The following is an 18,687-nucleotide window of genomic DNA, read 5'->3' as shown; positions in this document are numbered from 1 at the left end:
TTTAGGTTCACGCAATCACGTCTCAGAGCTCCTATCCATCCAATAAGGTCTCATCGGCATTCATATTCACCAACTTTTCCAGATGTTTACGGTTTTTCAGAGCAAAGACAACTACATTATCTTAATTCATATAAGTTTGAAAGGCGATTGAGTCCGTTTGAAACAGTATTACCAGTGGTGTGCCGTCAGGGCCTTCTCTGCTGGCCTAAGAAATATCTGAATCACAGACTGATGTTAATTATATTTTGTCCATGAATACTCCAAATTGTCTGTTAGCTTCTTTTCATTGCTTTCCCCCCTGCTTGCACTGCTTCCAGATGTGTGTTTTCATATTGAAGCATTTAACTAATCACATTTCAGGCATTATTTGTTGCCAAGGTCAGAAATCTGCCTCAAGGCCTTCACAATCAGTTCTGCAGGCTCTGCTGCATTAAACAAGCGTTGATAAGACTGTTGCTTTAACCAATCAGAATTCAATTTGGTGACACCAATGCCTTCTCGCAGGCGTAGGGATACGTCATCGCTTTCGCCAACTATGATTGGCTAGTGATAGAGTGGACGAGCCAGAGCTACCAAACTGTATCTGGAGCGAGCTGCACAAGCAAATATATTGTGTTGATTTAATAGTGGTTTTGTCAACCCGTAATGGCTGAAGGAGGAGAAGAGATGCATTTGTTTGCAGATTTACTGTCAAAGTCATTTTCAAGACGGACTTTTCAAGAAAAAAAAGCTGGACATCATTGAGAAAGGTTGGACAATTCCAAAGCAAGCAAGAATGTCACAAACGGGAACGAACATTTTCAGCACTAAATCGAATAAAAACGTATGCCAAAAATACGACAGGACAGGCTCGACTTTCAGCATTAGCTTCGATGGCGATAGAAAAGAAGGAAGACAGAAAGGAGGATGGATATTGTGTACAGTTAAAAAGGATTTTTGATTTTAAAATATGGCTATATTCCTAAATAATATTTCAATTGTATGAGGTTATTATTGATTATTTTTTATGTCTCGCAGCTGTAGCTGCAGTAGAGGTTTTATAGCCATAAAATAGTTTTTGCTGAAGGCGTCACTAGGAAATGCACAGATCGCCACTGAGTATTACCACATAGCAAAGTCATGTGACCTCACTGGACACAATAATTCTGAGGTCCAGATTTGCTGTTTTGGTTGAAAAATACAACTGAACACTTAACAGACACGTGCATGATCTTCTGTTTATGAACAACTAAAACAATGAGCGGGCCATTCATAAACTTCTTCCTTTTTCCCATTTTTGTGTGCAGAAGGTGGGCTTCGTCCTGAATCGGTTGATAGCCAATTGAATTTTGTTTTTTTAGGTTAAGCATTTTTTCTCTATTGTCAGAGGTGTAAAAAATTCACAGTTTAAGTCACGGGTGTCTAGAATTTCAGCATTATTTGGAATTGTTCAAGAGTGTCAGACTCGGGTTGGTTCGCGGGCCGCGTTAATGTCAACTCGATTTCATGTGGGCCGGACCATTTTAGATATAATATTTAGATTATTTTTTTATAAATGGATTAAAAGAACTGGATTAAAAGCCCCGAATATTCAGTTTTTTTATATATCTAAAACAATGTTTATTTTAGCTTTGTTTCTATATTTTTAGATTTTACAAAATGATTTTTGAACTAAAAACACAAAAAAATGATTAAAAAATTACAATTATTGATTTAAAAGGGGGAAATCAGGAAATTTAATATACATCTATACTTTTCATTTTAATTTGATCCTAAAACAGAAAGTCAGCACTCATGATTTACTTTACTGGGCCACACAAAATGATGCAGCGGGCCAGATTTGGCCCCCGGGCCGCCACTTTGACACATGTTGTTTAAGTCAACACCTTGTGGCTTGATTTGACTCTGCTTATAACATTCCTGCTATGATTACAGTGCTTAGAAAGCATTAATCAGGCTTATATATGTACTTCAATTCTTTTACTTAAAATAGGTCAAAAGCACTTGGGTAATTTGCCATTGTGTTGAGCAAAGTTCGGGTCAGTATGTTGCTGTGGAAACAAGCCACTGTATGCATTCACACTGCTTGGTATGCTTGACACATTGTAGATGCATTAAGAGTGCAAACCATTAAATTCCCCCTCATATGCAGGCATCATTTAAACAAACTCCAGCCCACTTTCCCAAAACTTTGGAATTGGACCCGACTTGCCTCTAAAGTGGATATACGTATGCCGTGCAAAAAATACTGCATAAACATCCATTTAGTCCAAATGCCTTTCATTATTTCTCCATGTTCAATGAAATGTTGGGGCTCTAAAGGAAACCTTTTTATCTGTGAGTGCTCGTCAAAGCTAATTGGGGCAGGGATTGGTAGTTTTTTAAGGTGATTTTTGGAATACGATGTAATAAAAGTGACCTCAAAGGTCAACGGCATCCCCGAATTTCAAATATATTGGGGTTTGTTGTAAGAATAAAATGATAAATAAAAACAGGATACAATGAGTTTCCGCGATATAAAGAGAATCATAAAGAATATACACTATATTAAATGTTCAAAGTGATGAACAATATTTTTGGGAGCTGAACACATTGGCACAATTAAACTTTCAATCCATTTTGATTGGGAGAAGCTGCCTGCGAATGGTAGCGACCAAGCCCCCCGCTCTAAATAGATTGGACATCTATGTGCGTCAATGATACAAAAAAAATCCTCCTAGTTCAATATTTTGTTTATAACAAAGTACAATTTCCCTGAACAATCTTAAACACATTTCAGTGGCAGCAAGGCTGCAGGCGAAATTATTATTGTTATTTATTTAGAACTTCCATTACCTGACGGTATTCAATATTCCTCTTAAACATCCACCGTCATTTGACTGAGAGCATTTTAATTCGATGCATAATCTGCCAAACTCTGGCAAAGTCCCCAACTTTATTGATGCAAAAATTAAGTGCCAAGTTTTCTATGCATCAACTCATTATATCTAATGTAACAACTATAATGCACTCAGCTTTCCATAAAAGCCTGACTCTGGGTCACCTTTGATGAGGGGAGAGGAATGCAGATTAAGCTGAGGGGTTGCTTGAGTGCTTGTGTGAATAAATATTGTTTATACCTGTTTATCAAATTTCGTTACTGCTGGCCGATATGAAACAAAAAACAATTTCCCTCACAGGCGGATCGGCGGATGAGTGGTTAGCGCGTTGGCCTCACAGTTCTGGGGCCGTCGGTTCGATTCCAGGTCAGTCCTGCCTGTGTGGAGTTTGCATGTTCTACCCGAGCTTGCGTGGGTTTTCTCCGAGTACTCTGGGTACTCAAACATCCCAAAAACTTGAAGGGTAAGTTGATTGAAAACTCTAAATTACCCCTACCTATGAATGGAAGGTACACGGTCGATTGGTCGCCGGTCTTTTGGTCGCCCAGAAGGTACGTGATAATTACTATTTAAATCGTTGCTCAAATTCCCTAAATACAAACTGTGAATTACTATTTAGTCATACTTAATGCCCTAGTAATTATTAGGCTAAAGAAAAGCTCCAAATTTCCCGGACTTTTATTGTTTTTTGTTGGAGAACTTATTAAGACCCTGACAGACGTAGCTTCTTAAAGGGACAACGCATGTATACATACAAACTCTTATACACTCACACGTCGGCTCAGTGAAACTGCTCATGGACATTGTTGGCTTTTATTGATGCGTAGACCGTTGTTTTACCTTGTTTTGTCGCCGGTCTTTTGGTCGTCGGTCTTTTGGTCGTCGGTCTTTTGATCGCCGGTCTTTTGGCCGCCCGTTGTCGCGGTCGGGGCGACCAAAAGACCGGCGACCAATCGACCGCACACGGAATGGTTGTAATGATTGCATAAAGTTACCTAGTATATGATCCAGGCCAACTGTGACCCAAAACGGAACAAATAAAGATGGGGGAAGTCTGCCTAGTAAACTACGTAAGACATCTCGACGCCGTCTGGTGGTAAGATATAACTGTGAGAGTTATCAGCTCCATACCTGTCATTCCAGAAAGATTTTCCATAAATCATAGGGATTTGTGAGGAAAAAATAAACACTACGGCCGTAGTGCTATAGTGATACGGATTCACAAGTTTTTGTAGAAGCATGGAGCCCCCCCAAAAAGTGAGCGTGTCTTCAGCCAAGTCCGGAAAGTTCAAACTGAGTTTAGGAAATCATTAGCTCTTCCTTGCTGCAATGCAAAATGAACATGGTGGGATGTTGCTTTTTTAAGCCAGATGAAGAGCACTTGAACTTGGCAAGGAAGGCAGTTTCAGAGTACAATGCAATCATGTATAATACGTAGTTCTTTTCAAACATGATTATGCATATTCTATTATTTCATGATTACACTATTGATTTAAAAGTGTATTTTGTGTGTCACACAATAATAAAATGTGTATTTAAATGTTCTTTCTTGTTGTTGCTGTTTCACATAAGAATACTGAAGTCCATATAAGGATTTTTGTAGCCAGTCATACAGATTTATAGAGTCTTAGGTTGGTCAATGCTTAATACGTGGCGGTAGTAGTTATAGATAACGAAAATGACGACAATATTCATTTTATTATTGTTTTGGCAATATATAGCAGCATATCTGACAGCAGTGGAGCCCGGCTGAGCTTGAACATGGAAAGGGAAGAACCCCTGACAGTTCATGATGCAATCGTGGGGTAGATGCAGATAAAACTGACAGAGCAACACGGTCAACAATTCCACAACAAGACTGCTTAGCATTCTGGCTGACAGGATGAAGATTGTGTGCATGCTCTTTATTCTAAGGAACTTGGTATTTTCGCTATTGCAGTTCCGCTAATAAAGTGAGGTGTGTTCAGGTTGTTACATCGGTACTCGTTTGGTCGTCGGTCTTTTGGTCACCCGGAAGGTTATTGATAATTAACATTTAAATCGTTGCTCAAATTTCCTAAATACAAACTGAGTTATTATTTAGTCATACTTAATGCCCTATTAATTATTAGGCTAAAGAAAAGCTCCAAATTTCCCTGACTTTTATTGTTTTTTGTTGGAGAACTTGTTAAGACCCTGACTGACGTAGCTTCTTAAAGGGACAACGCATGTCCATACAAACTCTTTCTTATACACTCACACGTCGGCTCAGTGAAACTGCTCATGGCCATTGTTGGCTTTTACTGATGCATAGACCGTGTTGTTATACCTTGTTTTGTCACCGGTCTTTTGGTCGCCGGTCTTTTGGTCACCCGGACCCAAACAACTGGCGACCAAAAGACCGGCGACCAAAAGACCGGCGACCAAACGACCGCACACGGTTACATCTTGGGGGTCAATTTTCTGTTCCAGGTTGTGTTTATTACACAACAATTTTGATTTCTCACATTCACTTATGAGTGCCACTACTGTAATGGCATTTACATTTTTTTAAATCCTATTTCCCCTGAATCTGACACAGAAGTAGTGTGAAATAGTGTGAAAAGCAGGAAGCTTAGGAAAGAGCCTAGTGGGGGCCAGTAATCAGGGCGTCTGACGTCATTCTGACCAACATGGCTCAGCTATGGTGACTGAGTTAAAAATCCAAAGCACAGAATAGCATTAAAGGATCATTTCTCAACAAGTGGTGGTGGGATGATGTTGCTAAAAGCTTAGCTGAAGTCAACTTTCGATCCCCAAAAAAACGTGTTCATGCAATGAGTACTGAGTGCAGTGTAGTTGCTAAATTGTGCAATATAGTAACACTGAAACACTAAATTATTGCTGGCCTCTCACTCAACAACTAGAGCCCTGTTGGCGTAATACATAGTACAATCCATGCACGATGTACTGGTGCACTTTCAGTTGTTCTCTCTACTAAACATAATTTGCATAGCAGAAAAACAGAGCCATACTGATTCGCTGCCTCGCAAATTGTAAACATATGTTAAAGCCACAGTGGAGATGCTTTTTGCTACAATGCGGAGCGGAAATTTTGATTTAAACAAACAAACAAGTCATAATTTCTCCTTGTTATCCCTCCGTTGTAGCGAACAAGTACGTTGTAAAAGTGTGCCCTCGTGAGAACGACGACGGTACGTGTTGCTGCAACATCAATTGAGGCTAATTGGCTGACAGCAGAGCTGAGTCGGTGCGCGCTAATATGACTGATCTGCTCTTTTAAATGTTTTCTAGAACATAACCCTGCTGGGTTGAATGCAGAGTATTCATCCTTCGGAAGTAAATGCCATCGGAGGAACACTGCGTAACAACATGCATACATTAAATTGGCTCGCTAGAGCCACCCAGAGGTCGTCAGCTTGGCCAATGTGGCCCGACTGATTCGCATCAATGACATTTCCCAAAGTTTGGAGAGTTAACTTTTTCATTTTCTGAACCGCTTATCCTCACAAGGGTTGCGGGGGGTGCTGAAGCCTATCCCAGCTGAGTTCGGGCCATAGGCGGGGGACACCCTGAATTTTTGGACAGCCAATCGCAGGGCATGAGGATACAAAAAAAAACATTCACGCATAGCTAGGGGCAATTTAGAGTGTTCAAATGTGTGAGGAAACCAGAGTACACAGAGAAAACCCACACAAGCCCAGGGAGAACATGCAAACTCCACACGGGCGGACCGACCTGGGATTGAACCCAGGACTCCAGAACTGTAAGGCCAACGCACTAAACAAAAAATCAAAATGGGGAAAAAATGTAATTAGCCAAACAACACATTTCAGTCATTTACTGGTGCCACTAATTGGCTCTATGACAAATGAAGTTATTTTTCTGATGGAAAAAATCGGTACATGGTCGATTGGTCGCCGGTCTTTTGGTCGCCGATCTTTTGGTCGCCGGTCTTTTGGTCACCCGGAAGGTAAGTGATAATTACCATTTAAATCGTTGCTCAAATTCCCTAAATACAAACTGCGAATTATTATTTAGTCATACCTAATGCCCTATTAATTATTAGGCTAAAGAAAAGCTCCAAATTTCCCGGACTTTTATTGTTTTTTGTTGGAGAACTTGTTAAGACCCTGACTGACGTAGCTTCTTAAAGGGACAACGCATGTATACATACAAACTCTTACACTCACACGTCGGCTCAGTGAAACTGCTCATGGCCATTGTTGGCTTTTATTGATGCGTAGACCGTGTTGTTTTACCTTGTTTTGTCGTCGGTCTTTTGGTTGTCGGTCTTTTGGTTGTCGGTCTTTTGGTCGCCGGTCTTTTGGTCGCCAGTCTTTTGGTCGCCCGTTGTGGCGGTCGGGGCGACCAAAAGACCGGCGACCAAAAGACGGCGCCCAAAAGACCGGCGACCAATCGACCGCACACGAAAAAAATCACCTGCTCATTCGGGACCTTCAAATTCATACACCTTTCCAAAATAACCCAAACGTAACAGTATCGAAGCAAACTAATTTTTTTCATTTGTAAATGCAATTTGTCTATTTCATAGATTTTGGACAGCACATTTATGGCAAACAAGGGTAATTTATGCAGGTGTTTTCCTCAGTCAGACAACCCCCACCCCAGTATTTGCTCACTCTCAACTCTCTCCTCAGAGCTTTTGTATTCTAAGCAAAGTTTACACAATGAAACGTAGACATAAAAAATTTCTAAATAATTGCAGTTCTTGCTCAGTTGTCCTGTGACGCAAATGGAAATGCAAGCAAGACTTTATGTTGCACAAGGGGTATATGATTGTTAGAGTGGGAATTAAAAACTCTGGCTTTCCTTGATTTTCCTTCAAGTCCTTCATAAATGAAGATAAAGAAATCTTTAAATAAACCACAAGCTTTTAGCTCGGGGACCGCGGCACGTTCCCAGTGTACTCGCCATTCTTTATTGCAAATACACACACTGACTTGTCTCTCTGGTTGCGATACTTCGTGCCGCAGTGTTATGTTTGTTTTTAGTCTTGGCTGATCAACGTGACAGATGGAAATAAAATGAACAACATCTCAGCAGACCACTGTTGATGTTCATGAAAGCAGAGGGACTGACCTCATTATAGACAAACTAATAAAAGTTTCAAACATAATATATCTTCTTCCAACTGTGTGTGTGTCATTTGCATTTCTCTTAAATGATCGCACACAGCAGGCTTGATGCGTTTCAAATTTCAAATCACTACACAGCTCGCATGACTTAATCTCCTCATGCATCATACCTCAGATCATCGGTCTCTGTGTTATCACTCAGAACCTCCATGAGGTTTATCATCAAGTCGAAGCAGGTGTAATACAACAAGAGCATACTACTACCTCGGATTTTAGACAACAAGCGATCCCCAATCTTGTTCCTTTCTGGCCTCCAATCTAAAAAACAATTGCTTTTCAGCTCATGTGAGATGAATAAAAATTGGCGGACTGAAAATGGTCTGCTCAAATGTGATTGAAAATATGGTTTTGGTCCAAAACGCTTCTTTTACTGACTAACACGACCAAAATCAGATACCCGGTGAATGAAGGTATATTGGCGCGATGCACCTCGAAGCACTTAGCCTTCTTTGATTTGGTAGATTTATGCACAGAAACCCACCCATTGTTTGCGCGCGAGGGGCCATTCCTGGTGGCAATGAACATTTGTGGCCAAATATACAGCACATTTGCAAAAAATAGCCAAACTGAGATTCTTTGAGGAATCTGTTCATCCAGTGTGTTGGGGTTATTCTAGGATATTATTATATATGTGCGCATTAATCATTATATATGTGTGGAATATTAATCATTATGTGTGTGAATTATTAATCACATGTACATATGTGAAACATTAAAAGCTTAGTACAACGTTACCAAGAACACTTCTACCCTGCAGCTGGCTCCAAGGTCATTTAATTGTTTTGAGGACTATTGACCTGACAGATCACCCAGTCCTGGGCCGAGGACTGTTGATCTGAGTTCGCAATGAAGATCTGTGAAGGACTCTTAAATTGCTTTGACTTAGATTCCGGCAGATGGCGATAATTGAATCAACTTCCGAAAATAATCGCATATTGTTTTCAAAATAGTGTCGCTCGTTTCACCTTTTATGGAAATTGTTATGCTTACTTCTGCAAATTCTTACGCAGTTGTTTTTGGTTTCCGACCTGATATGCAATGGTTGTTGCAGTTGTTTTTTGACCTTAATTGTGTTATTCGGTTAGCTTATGCAATTGTTTGAATAAGATAATCTTAAGTGTTTTGATTATGTGCGACTAAATGGACAGAAGAGGATGCCTTTCTTCAGAATGCTCCGGTGGCAAGGACGAGCCAGGATCGATTCTCACTTGCAAGTTTAACGCTAGATTATGTCTCCGATGTCTCTCCCTTCATTAAAGTATACCTATTAATAAACCTATCACAGTGCCTTCAGAACTTGCTGAGGTCTCACGAATTCTTTACATATGGCATCTTATTTTAGGGGTATTATGACTTTTGCACCACCAAAATGGTAAATGTTGTGTTCCAGGTTCTATCAACAACCTCAGTTTTATGGTATGTATGGGTTTTGCACGCACTGTATGAATCTCATTCATTCATTATCCTCATAAGGGTTGCAGGGGGTGCTGGAACCTATCCCAAGTAACTGTTTTCACTAGGCGGGGGACACCCTGAATTGGTGGCCAGTCAATTGCGGGGCCCAAGGAGACAGAAAAACGCACGCTCATACCTTGGTGCAATTTAGAGTGTCCAAACGGCCTACTCTGCATGATTTTGGGACGTGGAAGGAAACCGGAATACCCGAAGAAAACCCACGCAAGCCGTGGGAGAACATCCAAACTCCAGCAAAGGTTGTTGTGGATACTCTGGTTTCCTCCCACATTCCAAAAACATGCATGGTAAGATAATTGAACACTGAATTGTCCATAGGTATGGGTTTAAGTGTAAATGGTTGTTATCTCGCTGTTCCCGTGATTGGCTGGCAACCAAGTCAAGGTGTCCTTCGCCAACTGCCCATAGTTGGCTGGAATAGGCTTCAGCATTCCTGCGACTATTTGTCAGGATATGTGGAATGTAAGGTGAATGAATGAATGAATGAGGAAGTCTCAAGGCTGGTGCCTTTCCATGAATGTAAGGCACAGCATAAAATCAGCAAACAGTAGCCCCCATATGTGGATTTGTTTGACCGTCTTGACATTTTGAATGCGCGCCTAAAAGCAAAGGGCAAACACAATAATGTTCTTTCAGTGTAGCGTCCCAACAAAGATCATGCAGCTAACACTGAGGAACATAGAAAGATGAATAAAATGACCTCCACGCTCGTATTTTTGTTGTCATAATTCGTTTTCCTTATGTTTCGGCAGTTTCGCTAATCATGTTTTACTGCTGACAGTTAAAAAAACACTCCTAAAACATTGCGGTCACCTTTCTCAAAATATTTTTGTTGTTGTTGTTATATTAGCTTTAAATTATTATTTTGATTTTTTTACACAGGTGGGCCAAAAGTAGGGACATTAATTTAACTGTATGGAAGCCATATTGTTTAAAAGCTTTGAATGTATTTTTAAAGAAGGATCTTTTTTTTTAAATAAGTGTCATTGTAATATATATATATATATATATATATATATATATATATATATATATATATATATATATATATATATATGAGTTTTGATACTCATCAGTATTTCTCCACAATTTCCCCTTCCACATTTGGTTCCTTTGTGTATATTATATGTATTTGTGTATATTTGTATGCGTGTTCGTTTTATCTCATTATTTGAAGCACTTTGTGTGGCATTTGGATGTACTATGAAAGTAGCTATACATACATATACTAGTTTTATTTCATTTGATGTACTTGTTTTGGTTTCACCATTGGAGAAACAGCGTCGCCATGTGGTTTGTTTTTGCAGGCACCGTCACTTAAATGGCATATATAAACGAAGGCTGTCAAATTCGTTGGAGTTCAGGGGGTGCATTCATTCATTTATTTTCCGTACCGCTTATCTTCACTAGGGTCGAGGGGGTGCAGGAGAAAAGCGTTCGCAAAGACAAAAAAATGACACCGATTACAAGTAATTTTGATGGGTTAAAAGAGCACTATCATTTTTTAAATGCATGCCTCCCCTCGTGATGGTCACTTCCTGAGAATACTGGATTTCATTGACATTTTTTTCCACTAATTTGAAAATAAATTCATTTTAAAATTTAAAATGTATTAAGCAATATATATTTTTCTGTTAGGTTAGGTAAAAAAATAGGAAGACAAACTGAAAAAAATACATTTGAAAGGCATTTATTTATTCCTGCTTTTTTTCTTCCATCATTCTCCTTGTTATTCTTTGTGTTAACATTGCAGGTCGGCTCCAAAAAGACCTCCTATTGGTGTCAAATGTTCTGTAAAAGTCCTGGACTGGGGGTTTGTCCAAAATTTCGCTTCAGCTTTCGTCCGCTTCCAAGTTGATGTTATTGCCAAATTTGGCATAGAGCTGCACCTTCAGTTCTGAAAGTAGCTGCTGGATGGCTGACACTCGCTCTTCTAGCTTTTTGACCTCCAGCTCCAATTCTTCCTGCTCACAGAACCACAGGACTAGAATTACCCACATTGGGGTTAAAATGCAATTTTCAAGCTATGTCAGTATGTCATTTTATCTCCCAATTGTTAATCCTAACAAAATAAAATTTGAGGGCAGATTGGGAGAAACCGCATGAATTCTAACAAATGAATATGAGCTGCCTCTGACTCATTTAAATAAATGTGGTTTCCTAAGAAAACGATCAAAATTTCGAGATGCGACCAAGCCAGGTGGCCATGAGATGAGAGGCTGTTTATCATTGTCGCGCACTGTCTTTTTTTTGCCGCATCTCTTTCGTGTATAACTACTATATCTACGAGGACTGAACGATTTATTCAGACAAGTTTCGACCAGGAAACGCACAACGCACAACGCGCATGCGCAGGCAAAAAGAGGGCTTTCTGGGTAATGAAGTATACTCGTGCACACAACACCCATAGGCAATGGCACCCTTTCTCAGAATAAAACTTCATTACCCACAATCAATACGTGGGTAAGCTCAGCCATTGCATTTCCTCTTATTCTTTCTAAGCTCCCGCGATCGTTCTTTCAAGACCATTTCTCGTTGGCAAGTGGTCGTGCGTTATCCTATTGTGAGGACATTTGTGTGCATCATTTTCGGAATATTTTGAAGGCAATACAACAGCAAACAGTCCATCGATAGCGAACGTGAGGGTGGAGGCGTGGCAAACCGCTAACCCGGAAAACGAAGGTAACAAAAGATTAAGACAAAACTAGAATTCAGTTTTGTGTAAAGTTACATTAAATGTATGTTTGAGTGTGTCTGTATATATTTATCCAAGTTAATTTATATTTGTGTTCGTTTATGAGTGCCGTGGATCAATTCATTTCAATGGGAAACGTTCGCTCGAGTCACGAAAAGCTCGACATACGATCTCAGTCTCGGAACGGATTACGATCGTATGTCGAGGTACCACTGTATGTAATTTTATCTCCCAATTGTTAATTCTAACTAAATAAAATTTGAGGGCAGATTGGGAGAAACTGCATGAATCCTAACAAATGAATATGAGCTGCCTCTGATTCATTTAAATAAATGTGGTTTCCTAAGAAATGCGCATTGTCAAAAGTATTTGCTAACCTGCCTTGACTTTCCTAAAAATATAAGTGTCACCTCATTCTTAGGCAATAATGTTAAATATGATTTTAAGACCTGATTGTAATTATTTGGATCGCTGAGCGATTACTTTTGATAAAACAGTGTACATAAAACAATGAGAACTGAATCGGATTCATTATATTTTTTTCATCTTACATGTACTGTAGCTCAGTTTTGAACCTACCTTAGCGGCCTCCAGCATTTCTTGTGTTTCTTCTTGCGTGTGACTAATAAATACGTCGCCAATTTGATATGGAACCAACAGCGAGTCGTCGTCAAACATCATTATGTCATCGGCAGCATCCTGCAAGTTCTGCAATGACTTCTGCAAAGCACAAGCATGCATCAGTGATGGGAATTGGAAAATAGCTAACAATATATTTCAGTTTTACAATTAAAAAAATATTCATTTCTTTCCCGTCTGCATTTGCAATATGCTTAAATAAAACTCTTAAGGCCCGGCGGCACGAATGGTTAGCACGTGGCCTCACAGCTCCGGGGTCCTGGGTTCAAATCCAGGTCGGTCTAGTTTGCAAATTCTCTCCGGGCCTGTGTGGGTTTTCTCGGGTACTCCGGTTTCCTCCCACATTCCAAAACACATGCATGGTAGGCTGATTGGACACTCTGAATTGCCCTTAGGTATGAATGTGAGCGTTAATGGTTGTTTGTCTCCTTGTGCCCTGCGATTGGCTAGCCACCAATTCAGGGTGTCCCCCGCCCCTGGCCCGGCAGTCAGCTGGGATAGCCTCCAGCACCCCCCACGGCCCTAATGAGGATAAAGCAGTTCAGAGAATGAATGAATGAATAAAACTTAATACTGGATAATTGTTGAACAGTTAAAAATATGATTGTTGAACAGAAAAATATGATGAGTCCTTTCTAGATTTAAGATGGATGGAAAACGCCAGATTGCAGACATACGCAATTGAAAAAAATACTAACTCTAAGCCTTATGAGCGTAAAAATGGACAAAACTGAATACAATCCCACGATTCAATACGTCAGCACTCACCTTCTTCAACTCAATTTCTTTTTTGAGCTCAGTCATTTGATTCGTGCTCCTGGCGAACTTGTTGATCTTCTGCTGGTCCTCGAAAGTGACATTGACGTCTTCGACTCCCTGCAGGAGAGAGATGGCTTTGGTGCAGTCTGAACAATAAACACGGTCAGCTTGGCTTTGCTGTAGCTTGCATCAATTTTGCAAAATTGTCAGTAGTCTTACATTTTCTTTATGTAGGCTTCTAATGCGCACTTTACCCTTAAAATAGATGTCCGCCTAGTCACTGAGCATTATGCAATGATTTTTAAAGTCACTGGTATTACAATATGCGCCCAAATTTTTGCAAATATACATTTATATATATATATTATAGAGGCAGACAAAGTACTGGTAGTAGTGGTGGTGCATCCCTATTTATTGAAAGCACGATTATAGCTTATCTGCATCCACGAGAAAATGGAATTAGATCATAAAACACTGCAATCAATATCGAAAAGGGAAAAACTGAAGGCAAAACTAAGTGTTGATTTGTCTATATCTCCCAGAATGACGATGAACAAATTTAGCTCTAGAAGAATAGATGCAAAATCAGCTCTGAATGTCTAAATAATAAGGCGAAATCCGAATGGTGAGGCAGCAAATTGACGATTAACTATTGTGATTGACATGAGGGTGTGACTGCGATTTAGAAATATTCGAAGCTCGGTCTTATCTATCGTGTAAATTTCTTGTTTATAACAACCGATCCGCCGCTACTCTAAATATTTAAAAGCGAGACAATCGTTGTTTTGAATGTATACTTACCACGGGACCCTTCATGGTTGCAGCCATTGTGTCTACCTCGTCTATCCCGTTTGCCACAATAAAACCAAACAGCGCCCCTAGCGTGCGGAGGACCACAGCTTTCTCCACCGGAAAAAAATGCCTTCAACACGAACAAAATCCCACGAAAGACGTTATTAATTATGTCAACCAATCATTTCCACCACAGTTAAAAATACCTGAGGAAATGTTCCAAAGATGAATAATTTTTCTTGTCCTGTTGTAGGAGTTCATTTTTAAAACTGATCCTTCCTCATTTTTGGTTGTTGATTTATCATCTGTCATCATTTGTTTCCTCCTCTATTCTTTATGCAGTACATGCCAGCATCACTTTTACTTGCAATTCAATGCGTTTGTGCCATTAAGCCTAGAAAGGAGTGCAACAATGGAACAGTGGCTGGCTTGACCACACCACAGTGTGACACTTTTCATCATGCCCACCATACAGTTCTGCTTGGCCAATGGTAATAGGACTCCTGTCAGAATGACAAGCAATGGCAGGATGCTTCTCATGTATTCTGAGTCAGAATTTCTGACACACAGCCAAGAAATTGGAAAGCAACCGCCCTGGACAATGAAAGCATCATTGTGGCACATGAATACATTGCCAACCACTTTGGACTTCCAATAACTTCAAAATGCTCCTCTTTACCTGCAAAGCTCAACAAAACCTGTCCTACAACACATGTCAGACTTCATCCATCATTACACTTCCTCAAAGAACCCGTGTTCGATCGATTTCGGTCTCGTCAACTATCCCTCGCAGAAACGGTTCACACGTTGCTGAAAAATGTTTCAGGTGTTACAGAATGAGTGCATTGTCAATATTTCTCCAGCAAACAGTACTACACCCAAGCTCAAATATTTACTGAACACATCTGTAACAGCATCATTAATTCATTCTAAAATATGTGCTTGGCATCAAGGCAATACCATAATAATAAATATATGAAGTGAAACTCTTAAAGTTGAACATAATTCTTTCTATGGGCAAGTTTCAATTATTATTTTTATGAACAATTAGATAATTTATTAGTCTAAGAAAAAATCACAATTTGATGAATCTATTATTTTTTACTTTTTTTTAGTTATTGTTGGGGTTATTCTGGGATATAATTATATGTGTGAATTAATCATTATATGTATGTGTGGAATATTAATCATTTTATGTATATGTGATGCATTAATCATTATAAGCAGACGAAAGCTCAGTATAACAAGGACACCTCCCCCCCTGCAGCTGGCTCCGAGGACATTTAATTGTTTTTCGGACTATTGACCTGACAGATCACCAAGTTCTGGGCCGAGGACTGTTGATCTGAGTTCGCAATGAAGATCTGTGAAGGACTCTTAAATTGCTTTGACTTGGATTCCGGCAGATGGCGATAATCGAATCAACTTCCGAAAATACTCGCATATTGTTTCAAAATACTGTCGCTTGGTTCACCTTTTATGGAAATTATTATGCTTACTTGTGCAAATTCTTACGCAGTTGTTTTTGGTTTCCGACCTGATATGCAATTGTTGTTGCAGTTGTTTTTTGACCTTAATTGTGTTATTCGGTTAGCTTATGCAATTGTTTGAATCAGATAACCTTAAGTATCTATTAATGAACCTAGCATTCATACAAAGTTGTTTATACATTACAATTATATATGTATTGTATGTATATACCACAGAATTTGAAAAACCACCAGAATTTTATTTTTATTTTTAAGGTCAATGCAATGTTTTTGTAGTTTTTAAATATATAAAATTTTAAAATGTAAATTTTAAAAGATTAAAATAAAAGGACTGCCTTACAGAGCCACTTTAATGTATTGATAACTTATAATATTTGGACATTATGTCATTTTCTTTTGGGGGTTTACATGCGAGATTTGCACTGCAACTGAAATTCTAACATTGGCCTGTGAAATTGCAAATAGACATTTTTTTCTTAAAATGATTGAGTACAAAACAAAAGTTTTATTTAAAAAAGCTATTATTGTTGCCACTCGCATACACTGTTAAGTTAACCTATATAAAGTGTGGAAAAAATCCAAAAGGCGGGGAATCCAACTCCCACCTTCATGTGCATAGCACATCCCACAATGCTTTCATTGTGCTCAAACATTCCAACAAATTACCATCAATACAGCACGCTTAGAGTTCATTTAAATAAAATGTTTTTCCCCAGTGGAACTGACGTGGATGTTTGCTTTTAAGCAGAACAAACACAAACATTCAGGAGCTTTTGTCCCTATAATCATGACACATTTCTATTGCAAAAACAAAGAGTGATGAAAGAGAGGAAAGAGTTGATGAGTTGACGTCTTTGACAGCTGAAAGGTTGGCAGTATTGATGTGCTGATGCCCCACTGTGTGCCCTCAGGGAAGTATTGTGCTACGGATGCAGTGCTAGATGATCTCATCACAGGGTTCTCTGTCTTTTCTGATGAGCGCTGATCAAAAAGAGCCATTACTTGCTCTTGACAATCTGCAAAACTATTTGCTTTGAGAGGAAATATTGTGATTTTAGATATTTTAAGCCACATGTCAATTTTGATTCGATGGAACAGTAGTCCTACTTTGAAATCAGCATCAACAACAAGAACAGTCGGAATGTCATTCAGCTGAGCAAAGATTCAACAAGGCAAGGATGTTCATACACTAAACTTTAAAATAGGATTGTAGCAGTATTTTTTTTATTGGGGGAGGAATAAAGACTTTTTTTAAAAAGATACCCCCATAATTATTAATTAATTCAAAAGCTTCAGTTGGCAACGTTTACTCTCCATTGTAGTGATTGGTCACTTTTAATGGTAGATATAGGTAAGATATAGGTATATATATATATATATATATATATATATATATATATATATATATATATATATATATATATATATATATATATACATATATATATATATATATATATATGTATATGTATGTGTATGTATGTATATATATGTATATATATATATGTATATATAACAAATATTACTAATTGAGTTACTAAAAGAAAACAAATTTTCTCCTAAAACATAACTAGAAGGGGTGAAATAATGCCGATAAAGCCAATCCGTTCTAACATTTTGCCGTATTTTTAAAGTATTGTATTGTCTTTACTTGTTAATTCACTCATGCTGAAACCCGAAAACATGCTTTGTGTGCGGCTTGCCATGTAAACATCCTCAATACACATCCTGTTGCTTCACAATATACTGTGCTCTTGATGAAGGAGGCTCACAGAAGGATCAGTTTGAACTAATCATGTGTCGTTGTCCATCTTTTGGGTTTTTCATGAGGAGGAAATCCAATTGATTACTTACTTTAATAGTCACACCCATCTGCAAAGCACACATATAATGGCCTGTCAGCAATAGTCGCAAACAAACTTGGGCAGGAGCAGTGAATCCACCCCTTTGTTAGGGTGACACTCCACCTGTGGTTGACTTGCAGAGTAGGATTTCCCATACTTGAAGACTTGAAGAGCAGCTTGGGTAAGGAAACTGATGATTACTTATTCTCAAACGCTAGGCTTCAAATTATATGACCATTTGTGTGCTTATGTTCTCTTGGCTTCAGTAAGGCTCAATATTTAAATCTCAAGTATGGGCAATGACCATTCCAAGACCAAAGATCCAAGCCAGGTAAAATGGTGAAATTCATTTGTAGGCCATTTAGTAGTACTGATAATGAAGTGTATGATGGTAATAATATGGAAAAACCATTCACATTATGTTACAGCAATTATTTGGGGTATTTGAATATGACCCAATTGTGGAGATATTAGTTTTTACAGTCCCCGTTAATTACTATTCTCTGCTATTTGTTCATAGATTACTCAAGATGATAAACATGGAGAGTTAAATGGCCAGGCAGTGAGCGTCACATCTAATGGATTTGATATTGAGGGTAAGTTTTTGACATGTTTGGTCCATACCACAATTTTTCAGGGATTTGAAAATTGTTCTCTAATGTGCTATATGAGCTATACCATGTGAAAAAACTTAAATGTTAGCTGACTTGCTGTGTATATAACGATAACTATCTTAATTACGAGTACATGACATATTGGTTGGAAAGAAAACTTGCTAAAATTTGTATTCTTATGGTTGGTGTCATTGGACAAAAAACCAATAAATGTATTTATTCATAAAAATATGTTATAATATATCATGTCAAAAAAGCCAAAACATTTACTATTGTATTTTCTGTAACTCTTAAAAAGTGTTTAATTACCTTTGGGTCCAATGAAGCAACCTCGGAAGGGTCAAAATATTGTTTTAAATGGTTGATTTTAATATTTTGCTTGTTG

General features: G+C 38.6%; 1 protein-coding gene and 1 long non-coding RNA gene across 2 annotated transcripts; one reads left to right on the top strand and one right to left on the bottom strand.

Annotated features, from left to right (window-relative positions):
* Window positions 1-11,143: 11,143 nt before the first annotated feature.
* Window positions 11,144-14,484, bottom strand: pfdn4 (prefoldin subunit 4). The gene is made up of 4 exons (XM_077611698.1): window positions 14,364-14,484; window positions 13,572-13,679; window positions 12,744-12,884; window positions 11,144-11,433 (listed from the first exon to the last, which is right to left on the bottom strand). The coding sequence occupies exons 1-4, from the start codon at window positions 14,388-14,390 to the stop codon at window positions 11,302-11,304; spliced, it is 408 nt and encodes a 135-aa protein (XP_077467824.1). The 5' UTR covers window positions 14,391-14,484; the 3' UTR covers window positions 11,144-11,301.
* A 3,131-nt stretch (window positions 14,485-17,615) lies between these two features.
* On the top strand, window positions 17,616-18,284 carry LOC144074956 (uncharacterized). Its single transcript, XR_013301036.1, has 3 exons — window positions 17,616-17,869; window positions 17,955-18,019; window positions 18,209-18,284. It is a non-coding gene; the product is annotated as an uncharacterized LOC144074956 (long non-coding RNA).
* The last annotated feature ends 403 nt before the right edge of the window (window positions 18,285-18,687 follow it).

The sequence above is a fragment of the Stigmatopora argus genome, chromosome 1 (assembly GCF_051989625.1).
Source record: "Stigmatopora argus isolate UIUO_Sarg chromosome 1, RoL_Sarg_1.0, whole genome shotgun sequence".
In the NCBI taxonomy this organism is placed as follows: Eukaryota; Metazoa; Chordata; class Actinopteri; order Syngnathiformes; family Syngnathidae; genus Stigmatopora; species Stigmatopora argus.
This window is presented reverse-complemented; position numbering and strand designations above follow the sequence as displayed.